A 20,446-nucleotide genomic window follows, 5' to 3' on the forward strand; every position below is an offset into this window, starting at 1 on the left:
AAAAAAAATTTAAGTTTGTTTTTAAAAAATATTTTTAATTTCAAAATTTCATTTTTTCACCCCTACCCTCGACTCCCCCTCACCCACCCCCTACCACACCCCCCCACGCCCCAAAAAAAATTTAAGTTTGTTTTTAAAAAAAAAATTCAATTTCAAAAATTATTTTCTACTCTAGTAAAAATAAAAGATATTTCTCAAAAATATTTTTTCATTCATAAATCAAACACTAAAAATCTTTTTCGGAAAATATTTTCTACTCACCAACCAAACATGAGAAAATATGTCAAAAATCAACTTGTTTTCCAGGAAAACATTTTCTAGGAAAACATTTTCCATGGAAAACATTTTCCTTCATACCAAACACACCCTAAGTCATTTCAATCCACCTCGCTTCACTCCACTCGCTTAAGTTGAATTTACTTCGTTTAGCATTCATCTCGTTCAATTGTCACCCCTAAGGATTGGTATAGAAGTCTTGTATATGCATGGACGAATTTACCGTATATGTTATAAGTTTGACAGAATTTATCTAATTATGACTTAAATTAATTCTATATTTGAAATATTCTCTTCCTTGATTTTTTCTAATTTGTTATTTTTTAGTTATATCATGTTAAATTAAAAAAAAAATACATAAATCAACCCCATATCAAACTAAAATACTGACATTTTTAATAAATATTGAAAGTGTGGCTAATGAATTCTATTAAAGGCTAAAATATTATTGATTTGAAAATTTTCCCGAATTTTAAACTGCTCCATTTCTGGCTGGTGGTGTTAGAGTTGACGATGCAACCAACACAAGCCCAATTAGTGATACCAATGCAGAGAAAAGCCCAATGAGAAGTTAGGGCCCATTTTCAGTCAGAGGTTCAAGCTTATAAATTTTAGGGACATTTACAAGAGTGTTTATTCAACAAAATATAACGGAATATTGATTTTTGTATTCGATTTTAGAGATCCATGAGCCTGAATGCCTCCACAATACTGTGATATTGGCCATTTCGATAAAACCCTCGAAAATTGAAGATTCAAAGGAAGGAATTGATGACCAAGATGAAGGTTTCAATATCAGATTTAATAACATTTATAATTTGGATTTTTAGCAAAACTGGTAATAGTTGATACAAAAGGATCCACTAAATCCATTTTGTTTGTTAATTTCCCATAATTTACTCATCTAATTAAGGCAATACGTTACAACATTTAATTCAAAAGTATTTAAATCAGGTATCTCGGTCTTCTAAATCCAACAGATACACATATCTAAGGTATCGAGATACGTGTATCCAACGGCCAAAAATGGTATAAACATAATATCAAAACTATCGAAATTCCTAGTAATTAGGATCTAAACTAGTGGATTTATGTAGTTTACCCATTCCTAATTCCTAGATAAAATTGACATGTTTTTAATGATCAAATACTTAATTGAAAAAAATATTTGGGCAAGTATTTTTAAATAAATAATTACTAATTGAGAAAATTTCATAAATAGCTAAGAGTTGAAACATAATGAGCTTTCTTAGCTACAGTTGCCTAATTACGTAGCGTAGCTATAATTATCCTATGCATCCGCTGGTTAATTTCATTTTCAGCTTCATGGAGGTCTATCTACATAAAATTTCTTTTTCTTTATTTTGTTCTATGCTAAAACAATATATATCGTGCAATATGCGTTACAGATAAAATATTCTACACTCAACTGTTTTTTTTTTGGGAAAGAGAAAATAAAAAGATACTATTTCAATTGGCACGATTTAATCAATTTTGACTCCATTCATTTCAATGCATGTATCTTATTTTTATTTTTTAAAAGTTTGTTTTTTATTATGTATATTTAACAAATTCTTAATTTCAATGTATTTATCTTAATTCTTAATGGTATTCATCATTTCTAGAAATGATATGACATTTAGAAAGTAATTGTAACACTTGAACTACTGAATTATCATGGAAAATATTGATCACGAGTAATTAAGAATAAAGATAAAAAAAGAATGAGAAATTTAGATTCTGAGAATGGAGTTGAGAGAATCGGAATTAAACTCTTTACTTAATAATACACATAAAATCTTAAACTCGCAAATATAATTTATTTATTTTTTTCAACCTGAATTCAACACAAATATATTATTGAACTGTCTAATTCTCGAGTCTCCTTGTGGTTTAACCCCAGCGCAATAACTTGGTCAATCTTTGGATAATCCGTATTCACAACAATATGTATAATTTAGGACATAATTTATTTATTTTTTGTATTCTTTAATTTCTTGCTGAATCAAATTAAAATACATAAAATAAAATAGATAGAGTAGTATTTATTTCCTCAAAGTCAAAGCTAACCAAAGTAATGATAAAAAAAAACAAATATTTTAGAAAAAAATATCTTCCAAAATACTCTTTACTCCTAGTATTATATATATTGAGGAAGAACCAAGCTTTTTATTTAACAAAATTTAGGAGAAAACAAAATCCTAAAATCAAAACAAAAACCAAAATCCTAAAATCCTTAAAAAAAACAAAGAAATGGCAGAGGAGGGACAAGTCATCGGTTGTCTTGTTTTGAGTCGTTGGTATTTGTTATTGTACTAATTGTATTACTGTAGTTCTTGTTTTTGATATTCATCATTGTTTATTACTATTGTTTTCAATTTTCTATCCTAGTATGTTGTTTATTGTGTTTCGATTATCACACTATTTTGTTGTTATTGTTGTTCCCGTCTACCGTTGCAGTGTTTCCTTGTTACCTGTTGTATTTTCTTCATTGACTACTTCTTCTTTAATTTGTATATGCATTTATTGTACTTGAATCGAGAATCTTTCGAAAAAAATATCTCTACTTTCACGAGGTAGTAATAAAATATGTAAAATTTCAATGAATATATTATTGTTGTTTGATTAAATTTGTGGAGTTAAATCTCTTATATTCTGATTATTATTTATATTTCCATTTTTTTAATTTACTTTTGGTTAGTTAGTGGTTGATTTACCTTTTTGTTAATTGTGCAATTTGGTATGGTAATAGTTGGATTTGGCATGGGTTTCTCTCATTCAATCAAATGCACTATTTAGCCTTCTTGAAGTATAGATTTCAACCGAGCATATATAATAGTTATCATGTTATTGATTGTTATTGACTTATTGTAAGGCATACGATTTTACTATTTAATCATGATAAATTAATATAATCGCAAATAGTCGTGGACTTCACTGTTGCTTGGTGTGGTCCATGTCGATTTATTTCTCCATTCTTGGCGGACTTAGCCAACCTTTCTTAAGTTGGATATAGATGAATTGAAGGTAAAATGTAACATAATTTGAGTTCAATTTTAGGAATTATAATTTCGAATTCCAGATAATTGATTACAAGATTTAATGCTTCATGTCCTTTTTAGTCAATGATTGGGCTGTGGAAGCAATGCCAACTTTCATGTTCATCAAGGAAGGTAACATGGTCGATATAAGGTTGTTGGAGCTAAAGCAAATGAATTGCAAAATGCTATCGCCAAACACATGGATAGTGCATCAGCCTAATATTCATTATTTCTATGTATAGACGTATTCATGTATGTATCGTGTGTATGTACACACACTAATATACGTACGTATGTGGTGATAGAATTTATCTTTGTATATGAGCAAGAAGTAATTTAAATTTTAAGTCTTGTAATGAGCTTTGGGATTAATTATCAAGTTCTTGTTTAAGTATGAAGAATGAAATATTTATGTTGTAGTAATTTGACTTGTTTTCTCTTCTTCAAAAATCAATTTCTTACATATTGGTCTTTTTGTCTTATCAGTTTCAGAATCCACAGATTATGTCGTAAAATGGTAAAAAAATATAACTTGATTCTTATAAAACTTATGCCCAAAAAGGCAAAGGGTTCTCGAAATTTATGCCTAGCGAAATTAGATCATAGAAATATATACATTTTATGCTGCATAACTTAATTTCTACAAAATTTAGAATGAGCATGATAAACGTTCTCTAAATTTATACCTAGCGAAATTAGATCATAAATAAGAATGCTTTGGTCCACAAAAAGGTATTATGATCGCTGCGATCTTTTATAAAGCACTTAAAATAGAGAATTTATGATCATACAATCATAAATTTTTTTAATCTCATTGAGAAATTGATGCCTTGCTTCATATGTCTTAACACAATATGAAAATATTTATACTTCTTTTCATCACATATAGAAATATGAAATCAGCATAAACATGTAGTACACTAAGCAACCCAAGATGAACTCGATATATGATGATGATTACAAAAGAAATACATATAATGGATACACAATAATTAATATTTCTTGTTAATTAGTAGAGGTATATCACCTCACTCAAATTAATAAAGTGGAGATTATTATTTTAATTATTAATAAAAGGCCACTAGACGTCTGTCTAGTGATATAAAAAAAAATTTGTTAAAAAAAAGTCTATATATTTTAATTGTTTATTATTCTACAGTTCTTCCTAATCTCTCCCCTCAATCCCGTTAAAGGCGAAATATTTCCCATTTTCACCATAGATTTCGCGAACTGCTGGAAGAAAATCTCATTATTTTGAGCATACAATGTCACCAATTGTAATGATGCCATATTTTGTGTCACAAGAACTTGATCTGAATTCAACAAACCCCTTAAAACCAACAAGTTCTTGAAGTAGTTGTTATCAAATTTTGTTGGTGACACATAATCCAAGAAAAATAAATTTTGGTCACCTCCAAATCTTGGGCACATAGTGCTCAATTGTGCACCATAAAATCTATCTAAGGAGTAATCTGGAAAATAGTAATTCCCTGATTGACCATACAGTCTTTGTTTGAAGCTGATACATCTAGAATCTCCAATTGTGTGGGCCCCTGCAAAGAATACGCACCGACAGTGTAAAGAAATTTCTAACTAGTTTATTTTAGGGACTTTTATATGAATTGCTAGTCAGACTTAGTGTTTACTTTTTTTAAGCTAGTATACATAGATTATATATTCAATATACATGATATACGTATTACACATGAATTATATGTATATATTATACATCTGCGGACTAATTTTAATTTACTCAGTTGGGTAGACGTCTATTTAGGTTAAATAAGTAATACAAGTGATGTGTCGTAATAGGATAAAATACAGTGTAAACAAGTTGCATCTATTTTAGTCTGTTGTAATTAGTTACTTGCTTATTTTTTTTAAGTTACTAATCTTGATTAATATGGATGGTTATATAGTGTTATCTTTTCGATAAATTAATAGTGTAAATTTATTTGTCTAGTGCATACAAATTAAAGAAGTGAGGGATGATGACAAGCAAGGGATTGAAGAGTGGTTAAAGAAAAAGTAGTATTCCCTTCGTCTCCTTTTATTTGATTTTATTTAATTGAATATAAAATTTAAGGTATAATATTTTTTGAAATTTTTCTAAACAGTCAAATATATTTTATATGTAAATATATTAAAATGTATTTATTTTTGTGATACACTAAAGATATAATGTGTCATATAAATGAATAGTTAGGGTAAAAAATTACCTGACAAAGCAACCAGATCGACAAGATCAAGTCCTCTTGAATTGAATTTAGTGAAAATAGTATCAAATGTGTTATTGGGAGCAGGAATATCATTGTTGGAACCACTTAAACTAGCCTCTCTTGAGTCTCTTCTTCCCAATGGAACCTCCCAACTTGGTCCACCAGCCTGTACAAATAATAATCGAATTTAAGTTTTATACATTAATAATATAAAAATAATTATATAGTCAGATTAAGATAATTATAGATACCCTTTTGTTTTTATATTAATAATAGAGACAGTTTATTTGATTAGATATGTCACTGAAATAATGTGATTTTGTTCTATCGCTCTTTTCGTTTTGGATTTCGAGGATGAGTCAATTTTATGTTTATGAATTCTCTTGCCACGATTCCACAACTTATCTTGATTACTGAATTCATAATTATATTTCTATATATTTAACAAAAAATTTAATATATTGATTGTACAAGATTTAAATAAAAATTATTGAATTCGTTCAAATCGGTAGTAAACTATTATTTAGTCAAATTTATTATATTTGCTTGGCATAAAGTTGTTAGTACTTACTAAAACAGTAGAATCTCTTGCAGCAAGTGCTAATATATCAGCACAAGAGACAATTTGAGGGCATTCCTTTTCAAGTGCACATTTAATCTCATCAATTACTTCAAATCCACGTGCCGAATTCCTATTGGCATTTGATAATTTTTCACTTATTATTGTTCTACTGCTGTCCAAAAGCAAAGATGCATCACAACCCTGCATGATCATAGTATATAATGAAATATCATGGAAAATATTTAATAAGTAATCTACTGAATGATTATAGGTTCGAATTTCTAATCTAGCAATTTTAACCTTTAAATTCAAAACTTATAATAAAAATAATAAATTGTGATTCTGGTTAGGCTCAAACCAAGATCACAAGGGCGGATGCACTAGCCAATACCAGCAGTACCAAGTGTCATCTTATGCTTTCCATGGGTGCACCATTTATTATATTTAGTTTTTGTCAGTTTCTCAATATAGATATACATATATATACATGATTTTTTTCCGAAGTTAACATGTACACATGCACCCCTATCTATCCCCGCTGGGTCTGCCCCTGGGAAAGAATCAATCAATGTAGACTGACATTTGTGAAAAATATTTTTTGACTCACTAGAAAAGTCATTTTTTCATACATTACAAAACATACCAGATAATTTACGTACCTTGACAAAACAATCATGAAAATGAAGCCTCAACAAAGAGGCAGCCATTCTTGCTTCTTTGGCTACGGCCTTAGAAACAACAAACTTGACAATTTCTTTTGCTTTAGGGCATGACAAATCATAAAATTGTGGGTCCAAACAACCATAAACATAATATTTGGTCTTGCAAGACAAACATACAAAAGCAACAAGAAATAAAGTCCATGTTATTTTAGCCATGATGACTAAAGCTCTAATAATTAATCAAGGACTTGTTATAAATAAAAAAAAATAACTTTAACATATCAGAAGATTGGATTTTTATAATAAAATTGAGATACAATGAATGAGTATATATAGTGTTCAAAGGTTGAGGTGTCCGTTTGTTCTTGGTAGCTTAGAGTATTACGTGACACAACTGAAAGTTCGAGAGTCAATTTAATTTATTTTTTTAACAATTTATTTATATAAAAAATATTAATTATCGTGATTTATAGCTATTACTTTTTAAGTAGTGTTTTTAAATATATAAATTTTATTTCAGAAAAAAATAAAACTTTAAGTTTATATGTCCGAATTCACAATTAAAATTTAGAAGTTTTGAATTTCGAAATTTCAATTATGCCATGCCAATTTGAACGTAATTGTTGTTCATTTAGATTGGATTTGTACCTTTTGTAGTAAGAATTATAAAAAATAATTTCCACAATACCTTGCTTAGTAAAGTAGAAGTTGTGCTTTATAAGTAATAAAATAAATAATTAATTTGATCCGTCTTTATTCATCTACGTCTAATTTTCAAATTTTAGTAACTCATTTTAAATGCATTCTAGATAACCTTTACGACTCCATATCTTACTAATTGAGTTGATATATAATTAAGTCACGCAACATTTTTGAGAAAAGTCTCGCAATAACTTCTTTTTTACTATAAATAACGGAAAATTTATATTGTTTAGCTAAGTTAAAATTTAAGTTTTCCATCGTTATATGTTGACATTGTCTTTTTTTTACGTGTGTCCAATTTTTTTATATTTTGACACCATTTTATAAAATATATGGTCAATTAATATAGAGTATTGTTATAAATACATATATTTATTATTATCACTAAATCTATTAAAAAATGTTAAATACACATTTTAAAACCTATAACAATTAAATTATGGACATAAAATACCATATTGAAAGATGGTAAGTGCTTCATATGAAACAATTATTAACATTTAGCACACCAAGATGAACATTGGTACATAGGATGATTACAAATTGACAAAAAAAAATTAAAAAAAAAAAACATTGAAAAATGATAAAATAAAAACATAAAAATTACATCAAATAAAGACACAATAATTGAACTCTCTTAGTTCATTTTTCTACAATTCTTCCTAATCTCTCCCTTATGTCCCATTAAAGGTGAAATATTTCCCAATTTCACCATGGATTTCGCGAACTGCTTGAAGAAAATCTCGTTATTTTTAGCATACAATTTCACCAATTCTAATGATGTTTCATTCTTTGTTACAAGAATTTGGTCTGAATTCAATAAACCCTTTGAAGCCAACAAGTTCTTGTAGTAATTGTTATCAAATTTTGTTGGTGAAACATAATCCAAGAAAAATAAATTTTGGTCACCACCAAATTTTGGACACTTAGTGCTTAATTGGGCAGCATATTTTTTATCTAATGTATAATCTGGTAAATTTTTGCCTGATTGATTGTAGAGTCTCTGCTTGAAACTAGTACATCTTGCTTTTCCAATTGTGTGGCTCCCTGCACAACAATTTCTTCTAGTATTAACTATAGTAAAACAAGATTTAGCGACGGACAAATTTTGTATCTAAACAGTAAAAATTTGTTGCTAATCCTACTTAGTGATGGATTTCTCTTAGCTACGAGGAAATTAACAATGGACTAGCCAGCGAGGAATTCACGCTACTAAAAAATCACTATTTTTTCACTAAAGAATGTTCAGTGTATGTTCTCATAGATATTTTGATTGGATCTGTGAGAAAAGAAAAAAAAAATAGTAATGTTTTCATATGAAAAAATTAAGAAGTTTCTCACTATTTCAATGAGAATATGTTTTTCATCGTGCATTTTTCTAATAAGTTGGTTTGGTCGGAAATGAATAGGAAAATCGTGTTCTACAACAAAAATTTCTCACTGATTCACAGAAGGAAAAACCTTTGTGTCTAATAGTGTCATAACTAATTCCTATTTTATAGTCTGGATAAAAATTAAAATAAATTTAATTTATATATATTGATAATAATAAAAAAAATTTAAAAAAGTTGGGGGGAAAATAAGTGATTAAGGGTGGTTAAAGAAAAATATTAGGAGTAATTTTTACCAGATAAAGTAACAAAATCAACAAGATCAAGTCCTTTTAGCTTGAATTTAGTGAGAATGGCACTAAATGTGTTGTTTTGAGCAGGAATGTTATTGCAATTGTTGGAGCCACTTATACTAGCATCTCTTGCATCTCTTCTTCCCAACTTGGTCCACCAGCCTGCATAAATAATAATTGGGTTTAAGTTTTATATACTAATAAATAGCATAAAATAATGCAACTTTTTCTGTACCTATAATAAAGGCGGAATCAGGATTTTAGGGATCATTTGATTATCGAAATGGGATAAATAAAAATATTTTGTGAGATTAGCTATTTCACCTTCTATACAAATAGCTAATCCCATCATTTTTGTACAAAATGAATTCTAAAACTAATTGAAATCAAACTCTACACAAATTCATAACTCATCTTAATTACCGAATTCACAATTATACGTTATTTATACATATTTAATAGATTTATTGTTCTCATATATAAGTATAAAATATAATCAAAATTCTTAATTGATACTCTAGCTCTGTCCCAACTACTTTTTGTTAGGCTTAAAGTAGTTGTACTTACTAAAACAGTAGAATCCCTTGCAGCAAGTGTCAATATATCAGCACAAGAGACAGTTTGAGGGCATTCCTTTTCAAGTGCAGATTTAATTTCATCAATTACTTCAAATCCACGTGCTGAATTCATATTGGTGTTTGATAATTTTTCACTTTTCAAGGTTCCACTACTGTCAAGAAGCACCGATGCATCACAACCCTACATAAATAAAAAAGTTTGATCGAATCGAAAATACTTAAAAAGTCATAAATCGGAAATATTATAAGTCAAAAAGTACATATAATTTGATTTGACTATCTAATTATAAGCTTATTTATACACCCTCTTATTTTCTAGAGAGTAGTTTTTCGATGTTTAATTAGAGAATAATGGAGAACTTTTTCTTGTAAAAGGTATGAAAGATTGATAACAATATCAACAAACTTAATAGTGTTTGATGGAACTTTTGAGTATTAATTATTAAAAATTAATACAATAATTTGAAGTTATAAAAAAATTATAAAAGCAAATTTACCTTCCCCCAAAAGTGAGGGAAGTCATTTTCCCCACTTTTGTTGAAATTGTTTCTTGAGACATATTTCTGACAATCCAATTTGGAAAATGACTTATTATTTGAAAAAACATTTTCAATCATAAACAAAGTACTATATATTATTGATTCGAGTAAAAGTAATAATATCTACTCAAATGCTATCGTGGAAAGTATATTGATGAATCAAGAACATATAATAAATATCTTTACTATGGACACTTCCTAAGTGACACATATGAGGAAAAATGTACCTTAACAAAGCAATCATGAAAATGGAGTCGTAGCAAAGAGGCAGCCATTCGGGCTTCTTTGGCTACGGCCTTAGCAACAACAGACTTGACAATTTCTTTTGCTTTCGGGCATGACCCATCATAAAATTGTGGATACAAGTAACTATAATTATAATTGGTTTTGCTTGATAAACATAATATTGGTGCAAAAGCAAGAAGATATATGATCATAAAGAATAAACTCAAAACTTTAGCCATGTTGACAAGTTCTAATAAGGACTTCTTATAGAAAAAAGAAGCTTTAATATGTAATATGATACCTTGTTCATGAGTATATATAGTGTACAATGAGAAATATACTAAGATTTCTTCTTCTTTTTTTAAATTCGTTGTATTGAAAATGGGAATCATTTCAAATAAATTATATATCAAAATTAAAGACTTGAAATATTAAGAGGATTTCATATCTAAATTTTAAAACAGTTTAGAGGTGATTTTGAGCGAAATATCTTCTTCTGCTTCGTCATTATTCTTTGTTTTTTTTTTTTGTTTTTTGTTTTTTAAATTGGACGTACCGAAAATGTGAATCATTTTGAGTGAATTGTATATCAAAAGACTTGAAACATCGAGATTATTTTATATCTAAATTTTGAGACTGTTTATAGGTGATTTTGAGTTGATCGAAGTTGAATAGTCATTGTATACTTCATGTATAATTAAGCTATCTTCAGCCTTTTGAGTGTATCATAATGTATAGTCAATATATAGGTCATGTATAAGTAAGTTATATTGTATAGTCCGTGTATTTTGACAAGTTATATTATATAGTTAGTGTACACTCTCTGTGACTTTTAACTATTTTTTAATATAAATAAATTATAACTATATTTATTATGAAGTAATTACTTTATTATATATCTTTGAAACTAGCCCTACCTGATCCCCACCAATCCATTATGGTGGCTTAAAAAAATATTAAAAATTAAAATTAAAGAGTTATTAAAAAAAATAGACTTTGCTTTTAAACGTACTAAAAAGAAAATTAAGAGAAATAAATCGGAGCGGAGAGAATACTCCGTTATTTATTAGTTTTATTTTCTCTTTCAATTTGTTTTAAAAAGAAAGTTTCTTCCTAATTTAATATTCTTTTTGTTTATTTTTATTTGTCCACAATAGACTTTGCACACTCAATTAAAGTGTCAAAACGCAACTAAAGTATCTCAACTTTAGGAGTGTCATATACCTGAACTATCAATGTGTGGGTTTTTTTTTCTTACCTGAATTGAAAAATAATGTTTGTTAAAAATAATAATATATTTACTTTTTAAATTTTTTGAACCAAATGTAACAAAATCAAAAGTATTTAGTTTTTTTGAAATTTATTTTTGGACCAACGTATTGATGTAGGGCATTATTTATTAATTTCACATAATTTAATAACATATTTTTTATCTCATTTCCATAATAATATTAATAATTAAAGTTTCATCATGTCTTTTAATTTTTAATTATTTTTTTTTTGCACATACATGTGTTGAAATAAAATATGAATTTTCAAATAGTAATATTTCATGGCATAACCTTCCAAATTGCTGAATAAGTGCTGAGTAAGCTCATTTGTCACCTTTTGAATTAGGCCCTTTTTCAAAGACTATACATAAATTATTAGGTTTTTCAAAATTAAGTTTATATATATATATAGAGAGAAATAATATTCATAATTCGATCACTTAAAAATGTTGATACGTATGTTTTCTTAAAATGCGAGACTTGTAATCTCAAAAACAAAATAAATAACTTTCTACAACAACTGAAGATAATTTGATGGTGTAAAAAAATTTACACTAAAAAAAAAAAAAAATACTTTCTTCCTCTTAAATAATTTCTTTCTTCAAATAATTATTATATAACCAAAAATATTTAATAACTATCAACACTTATCAAAAAAATATGATTACCACGCAAATATGTTAATTTAATTATATAGTGAAAAAAATATTACATTAATTATATTATTTGATGAATTTTTTTTTTGTTTTGTTTTAAATTTGGCCCCGATTTAACACCGACCTCCCGCAATTAGTTAATCATATGCAAAAATGCAACTAGAGATTTTATATTATTTTTGTTTGGTCAAGGCTGTCATTTATCTGCACAAGATTGCACAAAATGCAAAGATAGATCCGAAAACTTTTATAATATTATTCTTTTCGTTTTAATTGGTTTATCTCATTTCTATTTGACACAAAATTTTGAAAAAATCCAAAACTTTTGTATTTATAGTCTTGAATTAAAGATATGTATATTCTTTAATTTTGTAATTTTATGTATGTCAGGTGAAAAACTAAAATTAAAAAATTATTAAAAAAATAATTTTTTTATATGAACTAAAAAAAGGTATGAGAAACAAATTAAAACAAAGAGAATTTTCTGTTTCAATTAATTTGTTTTATTTTCTCTTTCAAATTGCTTCTTTCTAAATTTTTTTTGTGATTTTCCACCCGGTGTTCGGTATCCACATTGGAGTTCGACTAACTTTGGATTCGCACTAGAAAGTCCCACATTGAGGGGTAAAACGCTCTCTCACAAATACGACTCCATACCAAGGCCTTTTCCTAATTTAATATTCTCTTTAGTTATTTTTTCTTGTCCATGATAGACTTGCACACTGAGCAAATGGTCAAAAACATATATAAAGTATCCCAGTTTTTTGAGTTACATATCTGAACCATCAATGTGTGTAAGCTTTCTATATAAATTGAAAAATAATGTGTTTAAAAAGAAAAGAAACGATATGTTAATTAGGAAAATGATATAATGACCCAAAAGTAATAATAGAAGCATTTTTAGATCGATATATTGATAAGTGCATATGTTAAAGATTTATTTATTTTAACCCTTTTTCGTAATAATAATAATAGAAGTTTCATTATGTCTTTTAATTTAATTTTTTTTTTTTGCACATACATGTGTAAAATTCTTTTATGAATATAATCTAACACTTCCAAATTGTTGAACAAGCGGTGACTAAGCTCATTCTGTCACTTTTTGTGAATATAAACATGGATACCTCATCTAATTAATACTCCATCTAAACTTGTGAGGCTAATTAAATTTATTTATTACTCCACAATTAAACTTGTCAGTCCCATTTGCAATTTCTTTTCTCTTATCACCTTAAAATACCATTAAAGATTCCTCATAAAAATCTAATTATTTAAGCCCTCACATTTAATTTGTTTAATTAACATAATCATTTCTTTAGAACAATGACACAATTTGCACAGCCTGTGATCCAATACTCTGTATAAAAAAATCCAAGCCTTGCATTCTCTCTATAAGTTAATCTTCTTTGTTTATAGTTAATGTGGATAATCTTGGAAAATTTTATAGCATTCACCTAAAATCACAAGTAAATCATTAGACAGTGATATCAATGTATAAGAATGATCGGAATACTAATATTTATCCATGGTAATACTTGATCGAAGAAGACAAGATCTTCCAAACATTGAAGATAGTTCTTTGTGATGTTCCCTATCTGAGATGGAGAGAAATAAAAGAACGTTGTCTTTCGATTTAGGGACCATGCTTATTTAAGGATTCTAAAGTACCATTTTTAGGTTGGAAATGTACCTTTTCAGTAAGTCTCCATCAGACTTAAGAAAAGGTTTATGAATTTTCAAATTTTCTAAAATAAATTCATATTAATATGTATTTACTTTTTAGATCTGAAACTTTAATATTTTATTAGATCATACAACGAGCTCTTTTATTAATAATATATCTATGTATAATATGTTAATATGTGAGTCCACAAAATAGAAATTACTAACAGATAAATATTCTACGAAAGAAGATTACATTTATAAAGCAAAAGTCCATGCTTTTGTTTTTATGATATGCGTCTCTTTGTAAAAGCTTTGACAAAATGGAATTTGTATCGCGTAGAGTTCAACATCATATTCAGTGAAATTTCATTAGTGGGATATAAAAATAGTAGAGTGTACGCATATTTTATCTTTATCTTGTGGGGGTGGAGAGGTTATTTTAGAAAAATTCTCGACTCAAATGCAATAAATCAAGTAGAAAAAAGAAACAATGAAGAAACATAACAACTAATAAGGAAAGAAGTGCAAATCTTACAAGAGAGGAACAATAACATAACAACAAAATAGTGTGAGAACTGAACTACAATAAACAACTACAGATGATGATAGATATAAAAAACAAGACCTACAAGCATATGGTTAATACCTACACCCATCAAAAATCAAGACAGCACTTCACTACCTACAAATCTTTTCTATCATAATTTGTGACCTCTCCACACCCCCACCCCCCCAATCTAAGATCATGTCCTCAGTAATCTGAAATTGTGTCATGTCATGTCTAATCACCTCTCCCTAATACTCTTTTTGACCTACCTCTACCCTCAGAGGCAGAGTTAGGTGCGGGTTCATGGGTTCGGACGAACCCACTAGTTTTTCGTAGACCCTATATTTGTATTAGAAAATTAAAATTTTTTTATGTATATTAACTTGTGAACCCCCAAACTCATAATCTTGGCTCCGCCTCTGTCTACCCTCTCTCCTTGTACCCACTATATCCAACATCTCACACCTCCTCACTAGGGGATCTTCACATCTTTTCACATGCTCAAACCATCTCAATCTCGCTACCCTTAGCTTGTCCACCACGGAGGTCACTCTCATCCTAACTTGTTCTTAATATCCTCATTTCTAAACTTATCTCGTTTAGTATATCACACATCCATCCATCTCAGGATTCTTATTTTTGCAACTTGCAAAGAGCCCGTAAAAAGAAATGAATGTGTTCCCTATTAGAAGTTTTGTAATTCCCAAAACGTGAAAACGGGATTTTGATCAATGATGGAGAAATTCATACATTCATCAACTCATCTTTCTTAATCATTAAATTTGTTTTATTCAGCGGTAGTAAATATACATATTAATAAAGAGTGTTAAAATTTTTGCAAACATAGTTAATTATCATTAGATCAATATTGCTATAGGTTTTAGAGACATTTACAAAAAGTGCTAATTGCCTTTAAAAATAAATATTTAATGACAATTAAGTTTTTGTCGCTAATTAATTGCCACTAAAAATTAGTTATTAGGTAGCAACCTCATCACCTTTATATGAAATTGCTCCCTTCTTCTCAAATATCCTAAGCTCTATAATTGAAAAATTATAACTCTATTATTCTTTCTTTGATACAGGAAAAACAAAAACTAGGTATAATTTTTTTTTCTTTTATCATTTTGATCAATTGAATTGAACTAGGTGGCTTGTAGATTGTAGAAATCTCACGTCTAGGATTAGAGAAATCAAGGATTGTATTGATGAAAATAATGTTGAGTTACAACCTCCTTATATATGAGAGAATTGTAGAGTCCTAAGTTAACTATAATTAGAATCCTACTACAATACATATTACTACTATATAATAATAATAATGCAAATATAAATAATCTAATCCTTGTTGTACTATAATCCTAATCATAATCTAATCGTAGTCGTAATATAATCCTAATTAATATAAGTAATCTAATCCTAGTGCGACTCTAATTCTAGAGCAGTGCTGGAAACTCGTCAATCAGCTTCGTTGGACCTGTTCCTTTGACATGTTCCAATCATCAGCTTCCTTCTTGTTCAACATTCCCCTCAAGCTAGTGAGTAGAGGGAACGGTTACTCCTAGCTTGATTCGAATACGCAGCAAAAAAAACTTTGAAAACCCAACAAAAACTTGTTTTGTCAATGCTTCGGTATGAATGTGATGTCTAGTCGTTGCTTGTGATAGTTCATCTGCAGATTCATACTCGTAGTTCCACCAGTAAAAACACTTAAGAGCGGTATGATTATTTCTACCATAGATTTGACATGACTCAATATTATTCTTCTCCTTATTTTCGCTTTGGAAACTTTTATTGTTCTAGAACCTGGTCCATATCGACTGTTTTGAGAACATGTTCCCTGTCCAGCAGGCTTGAGACCTGTTTCTCTGGAGTTGATGTTGTTGTTTCCTCTTCCCCTGCCTTTTTGAGCAGATAATACCATGTTGTGATTTTGTTGTGACACCTCTTTTTCATCTTCTCTTTTATCAAAACTCGTGAGAGCATTAATAAATTGATTAAGAGTGGAATATGGTGCCTTACCTAATATGACAAAAGTCTTGTATTTGAGACCTAAACCTCTAGCAAAATTAATTACTTTTGTTGCTTAAATATAAGCTTTTTCCAAGCATTCCCACATCTCCTTGGCAGTTGAGCAGCCCACAATTAGGTACATGCTTTCTTTGGTCAAGGTGTTTGAGATCCAACTCCTTAGCAACACATCTTTCTCCTTCCAATCATCAATGGTGCCACTATCTTTTGCATCCTTCCTAACCGCTACAACTTCCCTAACAGTCTGTCCAGTGGAACAACTACTTTTACTTGGTTCATAGATGAGATACGTCAGTTTCATCACCTGAATCAATTTGGATATTTGTGTCCTCTTTATGAGGTAGTTTGCTGGCTTAAGTATAATGGAGCAAGCGACAATGATTTAGTGAAGTGAGGAGGTTGACATGGTTTTGGTAGAAGGGGCTATTGCAAGGTGTTTTTTTTTTTTATCAATACTCAGAAAGCGGAAGAGCTTTTATGCTCTGTTACCATGTAAAATTAGGTCTTGGGCCTAACTCACACCCCAAAAGCTAGCTCAAAGAGAGGAGGATTGCCCAACCCTTATAAGGAGTCCATCTCACGTCTAGGATTAGAGAAATCAAGGATTGTATTGATGAAAATAATGTTGAGTTACAACCTCCTTATATATGAGAGAATTGTAGAGTCCTAAGTTAACTATACTTAGAGTCCTACTACAATACATATTACTACTATATAATAATAATAATGCAAATATAAATAATCTAATCCTAGTTGTACTATAATCCTAATCATAATCTAATCCTAGTCGTAATATAATCCTAATTAATATAAGTAGTCTAATCCTAGAGCGACTCTAATTCTAGAGCAGTGCTGGAAACTCGTCAGTCAGCTTCGTTGGACCTGTTCCAATCGTCAGCTTCCTTCTTCTTCAACATAGATAAGTACACAATTATTTCTGAGTTTGGATTTGACAATTTATGATAGTTTAATTTGAATCTTTAACATTATTACTATGAGGAATTTTATATAGGTTTTGGGTCAAGATATTCCAGTCAAAATGGATTCTAAAATATTTTTTGATTATTGGAATATCTTAAACCAAAACATTCTTGCATATATAGTTTTATAGAAACTATTTTAATGTCATATATTAAACATAAATGTTATAAATCTATTTGTAAGACAATCTAAATATGATATTCAATAACAATATATTAAGAGAAAAAGCATAAAAGTATTCCAGACTTGATCCAAATTTTCATTTACGTATTTTTACTTTGTGGGGTTCTATTATCCTTTTGAATAATTGCGTGGTAAAAATTTTGTTAAGAATATTTAAACTTTAAAAGATTAATTTTATTTTTTGATAAAGGGGTGCACCAAAAAACTTAAAATCAAAACATGCAATATTTATACTAATTCAAACGAGGTCTTAGTGAAAATACAAGCAAAGACATTTATCAACAATTGATTAAATGTCATACAATATAATATTGCTAAAGCTTCTAATACAATTTATTTAGACTATTTAATAATTAAAAGCTTCATGTAGGAAAAGTATTCGCTAAACTAGTGTACTTGTCCGCGATTCGCAAGGTTATAAGAAAAACTTAAATATATTTTAAATTAATTAATTTCATTATTTGATAAATGTTTTAATAAATAATATAATAAAAGAGAGAAACACAAATTAAAATACGACTTCGATATTACTTATTCGAAAAAATTGCTAAAAATAAATTTTCATACTGATTAAAAAAGTTGAAAATATAAACGTTGATATGAAAAGTTAAAAAGTTTCTCTCTCTCAATCTATTATTATAATATTATCGTGGTAATTATTATAAATAAATTTGAGTAATAACTGTACAAAGGATAACACCTTCTTTAATGTAGAAAAAATAAAAGAAACTTTTATTTGCTTTCAATAATAATAAATTTAATACACATTAATCATATATTCACATTTATTATGGTAAAAAGAAAAAAGAAAAAAAATATTACTCTTATTATCCTTATTTACACTCCATTTATGTTGTTAAGAAGAAAATTAATTTATATATATGATATATTTTTTTAACACTTTTAACATATATTTGTTATTGAGAAAATTAAATTATGGAATTTAAAGTTTTTCTCGAAAAAAAAAGAGAGTTAAGGAATTTTTTTTTTTAGTTTTATCTCTCTCTCTCTCTATATATATATATAATCTTAATTTTACTATACATATAAATTTGATCATTTTTTTATAAATATTTTTATAATTCCCCTATTTATAGGACACCAATATGAAATATCAAATGATAATATGAATATGATTATTAATATAATTTAGGAGTTATGATCATCAAAAGTCATTAAAGCACGGGACATAAAGATACTTGAATTTTTATATTAAAAATTATGAACCAATAGAGGAGCAGTAATTGATAAACAATTTTACTAAATAATTTTTATCATAAACAAATACTTTTGTATTTTAATTTCTGACCAAACAAATTGTAATAATTATCTTTGAAAATCTCAAAAACTTGAGAACTTCTAATATTAATAATAATAAAAAAAACTAAGAATATGAAGACTATAAATTTCCATATCAATAAATATCTTTTTATAAATTATACAATATTTTAAAAATTATGAATTAACTTTGCATTCTCATGCTCTATCATAATAGTTATTAAAAATTGATTTACATGACTACAAAATTATATACACATGCTATATTGAGTAGCATACATGTATGTGTTGACTTTCTTTTCAGCTTTTATTTTCATAAAAAAACTAAAAATATGAAGACTACAAAGTTTTGTGTCTTCTATTCTCTCTCATGCTCTAGGCGCATGTTAGTCTAAATGTGCACTAGAAGTGATAACCATGGCGAGAGGGCGAGCAAAGACACAACAACCACAGGCGTAGGGGCGAGGAAAAAGGCGAGCACGAGGAAGACCTAAAAGTGATCCCATTGTTACGATTGGTAGTATGGTTAAACCTGTGCAGAACCAACCGGAACTGGTTGAAGGTATTTCAACCTCAATCGTGGATGAGGGGGAGAAGAGCGGTACAGATGATACCACTAGCTCGGGAGTGGTTAAGAGACTACAACTTACCCCTACCGGAGTAATATGACAGGCTGTGAAGACTCTCGAGCTGGAGAACAAGGTGAAATCAATGGAACAATAGAAATAATGACTGAGATTGGGCAAGCTGAAAGGATAACACAGAAGGGCAAAGAGAAATCAAATCCAAATCTTACGACCTGGGCAAGTCTATTTCGCAATAATAGATCTACATCGACTGGTATGTCACTTTCTTATAGATCTACATTGACTGGTATGTCACTTTCTTATGTTCCACCTCAAATTTTAGAAGGACACATGGTTGCTCAACTGGATAAACAAAAGGTGGAACCAGAGATCCAGAAATGGAAATATGCTTTGATAACATATTATACAAGACACTATTCTATTAACAATAGACCTATCATCTTGAAGGCTATTACATTATCAAATTCCAATCCATTGAGGATATGCAGGCTAGATACTATACAAGACACTATTCTATTAACAATAGACCTATCATCTTGAAACAGTGGACTCCAAATTTTGATTTCAGTGTTGAGTTCCTAAGTGAAATACCTCTATGGGTGTTGTTTCCAAACTTACCAATGAACTATTGGGGATGTGGATCCCTAAGTAGAATTGTCAGTCTGGTTGGAAACCCCATTTATGCTGATGAGTGCACCTCTAAACAAACCAGGATTTCATATGCTAGAATGTTTATTGAGGTAAATGTGACTAAAGCACTGCCCACACAGATTACCATTATGGATCCAAATGGTGAACAATATGTCCAAAAGGTAGAGT

At 28.7% G+C, this 20,446-nt stretch overlaps 2 protein-coding genes across 2 annotated transcripts; both read right to left on the minus strand.

The window, feature by feature from the left end:
- Positions 1-4,454: 4,454 nt before the first annotated feature.
- Positions 4,455-6,976, minus strand: LOC102593757 (peroxidase 72-like). The gene is made up of 4 exons (XM_006343322.1): positions 6,758-6,976; positions 6,108-6,299; positions 5,537-5,702; positions 4,455-4,870 (listed from the first exon to the last, which is right to left on the minus strand). Exons 1-4 carry the CDS (start codon positions 6,974-6,976, stop codon positions 4,455-4,457), a joined length of 993 nt encoding a protein of 330 aa, XP_006343384.1.
- Positions 6,977-8,034: 1,058 nt separating this feature from the next.
- LOC102593430 (peroxidase 72-like) lies at positions 8,035-10,690 on the minus strand. The gene is made up of 4 exons (XM_006343321.2): positions 10,431-10,690; positions 9,650-9,845; positions 9,090-9,248; positions 8,035-8,509 (listed from the first exon to the last, which is right to left on the minus strand). Exons 1-4 carry the CDS (start codon positions 10,665-10,667, stop codon positions 8,100-8,102), a joined length of 1,002 nt encoding a protein of 333 aa, XP_006343383.1. The 5' UTR covers positions 10,668-10,690; the 3' UTR covers positions 8,035-8,099.
- Positions 10,691-20,446: the final 9,756 nt, after the last annotated feature.

The sequence above is a fragment of the Solanum tuberosum genome, unplaced genomic scaffold (assembly GCF_000226075.1).
Source record: "Solanum tuberosum cultivar DM 1-3 516 R44 unplaced genomic scaffold, SolTub_3.0 scf00039, whole genome shotgun sequence".
Classification (NCBI taxonomy): Eukaryota; Viridiplantae; Streptophyta; class Magnoliopsida; order Solanales; family Solanaceae; genus Solanum; species Solanum tuberosum.

Coding starts and splice junctions, on each gene's coding strand:
- LOC102593757 (XM_006343322.1), bottom strand. CDS start 6,976: ATGGCTAAAATAACATGGACTTTATTTCTTGTTGCTTTTGTATGTTTG. Junction 6,300..6,757: donor TTCATGATTGTTTTGTCAAG/GTACGTAAATTA, acceptor ATGATCATGCAG/GGTTGTGATGCATCTTTGCT. Junction 5,703..6,107: donor CAAGAGATTCTACTGTTTTA/GTAAGTACTAAC, acceptor TTATTTGTACAG/GCTGGTGGACCAAGTTGGGA.
- LOC102593430 (XM_006343321.2), bottom strand. CDS start 10,667: ATGGCTAAAGTTTTGAGTTTATTCTTTATGATCATATATCTTCTTGCT. Junction 9,249..9,649: donor GGATTCTACTGTTTTAGTAA/GTACAACTACTT, acceptor TTATTTATGCAG/GCTGGTGGACCAAGTTGGGA. Junction 8,510..9,089: donor TGATTTTGTTACTTTATCTG/GTAAAAATTACT, acceptor ATTGTTGTGCAG/GGAGCCACACAATTGGAAAA.